Genomic DNA, 1,620 nt, shown 5'->3' with positions numbered 1-1,620 from the left:
ATGGCATGATAAGTACGCATATATTTATATAATATTGACCTTTTCATGCAGTGTTTGCTTGAGAAAAACGCCCTGTCCGGCCCCAGTTCAGAAGCGTGTGCAAACTGAAAACACACACACAACGCAATTGACCATCCCCTGTTTTCAATTTTCAACTGCTGGTTTTCCCTTTCTCCCCTGCTTCCCACCTGCATATACATTCATATATCCACACACACACACACATATATATATATATATATAGACACACATATGGACATATACAAAAACAAAAAGCCCCATAAAAATACCTGCTGGTCTTGGCTCTCTAATGGTACTCTTGGTAGATAAGTTTACAAAACTCTATACCAAACTGGAGAATCATTACCACCATCATCACCATCACGATGATCATCAACGATTAGATGAAGCCTTATCAGGTTTTCGGTCTGATATTCTGTTTTCCCTCAACCAGTTTCTGGAAAATTGGAATCCGATTGGATCAGAGAATCTCACCCTGCCATGGATTCAGCAAGCTCTAGAGCTCATACCCAGTGTCAACCAGGCTTTTGCAAAGCTGGCTGTGGATATAGACTATCCCATGAGAAAATGGGAGGCAGCTTCTGTTGAGAATTATCTCGACAATACCTTCCACATCTTAAATCTTCTCAATTCTATAAGTTCAGCACTTTCTCAGCTCGGTCAAGTTCGCCTTTCGCTGTCTCATGCTCTCAGCCTGCTTGAGAATTCGCCTTCTCTGGCACTCCATCATCTCAGAGTGAAGAATTCAGTATCAGCCAAGGATTTTCACAAGCCAGAGAATAATAACAAGGCAAGCAGTGAAGAAATATCAGTATCATTGTCCGGGAAAGAGAGAATTATCCATCAAGCTCTGGTTGAAATCAAGAGTATAGGCTTTTGGGTTTGCGGTATTCTACTGTCTGGTTTGCATGGAGAAGCTACACCATACTTGGAGATCAGAAAACTGGCAGACGGGTCCGCTAATTCATCAGTGAATGGATTGGATTCATGGGTTACCCAGCTCGTTTCGGGTAAAGGGTTTGTGTTGGAGGATGTGAAAGGTCTGAATTATGCTGTGGCTTCCCTTGCAGCAGCCATAACCAATGGAGAACAACAGAGTGATGCAGCTGAGGAATTGAGGAGGAAACTGAAGGTGTTTGGGAAGGCTTTGGAGGATTTAGGAACAAGAGTGGATTACATATTTTCCTCAACATTAACCAGAAGAAATCAGCTACTCGATACTGTTCGAAAACAGAATCAACCATGGCGACAGGAGCAGAAAATATTTAATCAAACAAGAAAATTGTATTTTTAGATTCCTAGTCTGTACATAGATTGATTTGAATTTGATCATTAACTAAAATGTATCAATCAAAAAATAGTAATAAAAACATCAGGTATTACACCTCTCGAAATCATAGTCCATTCATTTTTGAAAGGTTATATGCATGTTAGGGTCCATGTTCCCTAGGAGCAGAACTTCATATGCATATGCATATACATGAAGCACATGGATGTGTCACTTATTTGACCCCCCAAATCTCTGTGTGAATGGTTTGATTTCACATGCTATAACATGATTGGTGACCAACAATAAATTTCTTCTACGCCAAGTTCCCA

The 1,620-nt window shown here is 40.4% G+C and overlaps 1 protein-coding gene across 1 annotated transcript; it reads left to right on the top strand.

Annotated features, from left to right (window-relative positions):
- Positions 1-246: 246 nt before the first annotated feature.
- LOC110825239 (protein BPS1, chloroplastic-like) lies at positions 247-1,415 on the top strand. The gene has a single exon (XM_022055694.2). It carries the CDS (start codon positions 311-313, stop codon positions 1,313-1,315), a length of 1,005 nt encoding a protein of 334 aa, XP_021911386.2. The 5' UTR covers positions 247-310; the 3' UTR covers positions 1,316-1,415.
- The last annotated feature ends 205 nt before the right edge of the window (positions 1,416-1,620 follow it).

This window comes from Carica papaya, chromosome 8 (genome assembly GCF_054855325.1).
Source record: "Carica papaya isolate Zhongbai chromosome 8, ASM5485532v1, whole genome shotgun sequence".
Lineage (NCBI taxonomy): Eukaryota > Viridiplantae > Streptophyta > Magnoliopsida > Brassicales > Caricaceae > Carica > Carica papaya.
The sequence above is the reverse complement of the archived record's forward strand: the minus strand, read 5'-3'. Positions and strand labels throughout refer to the sequence as shown.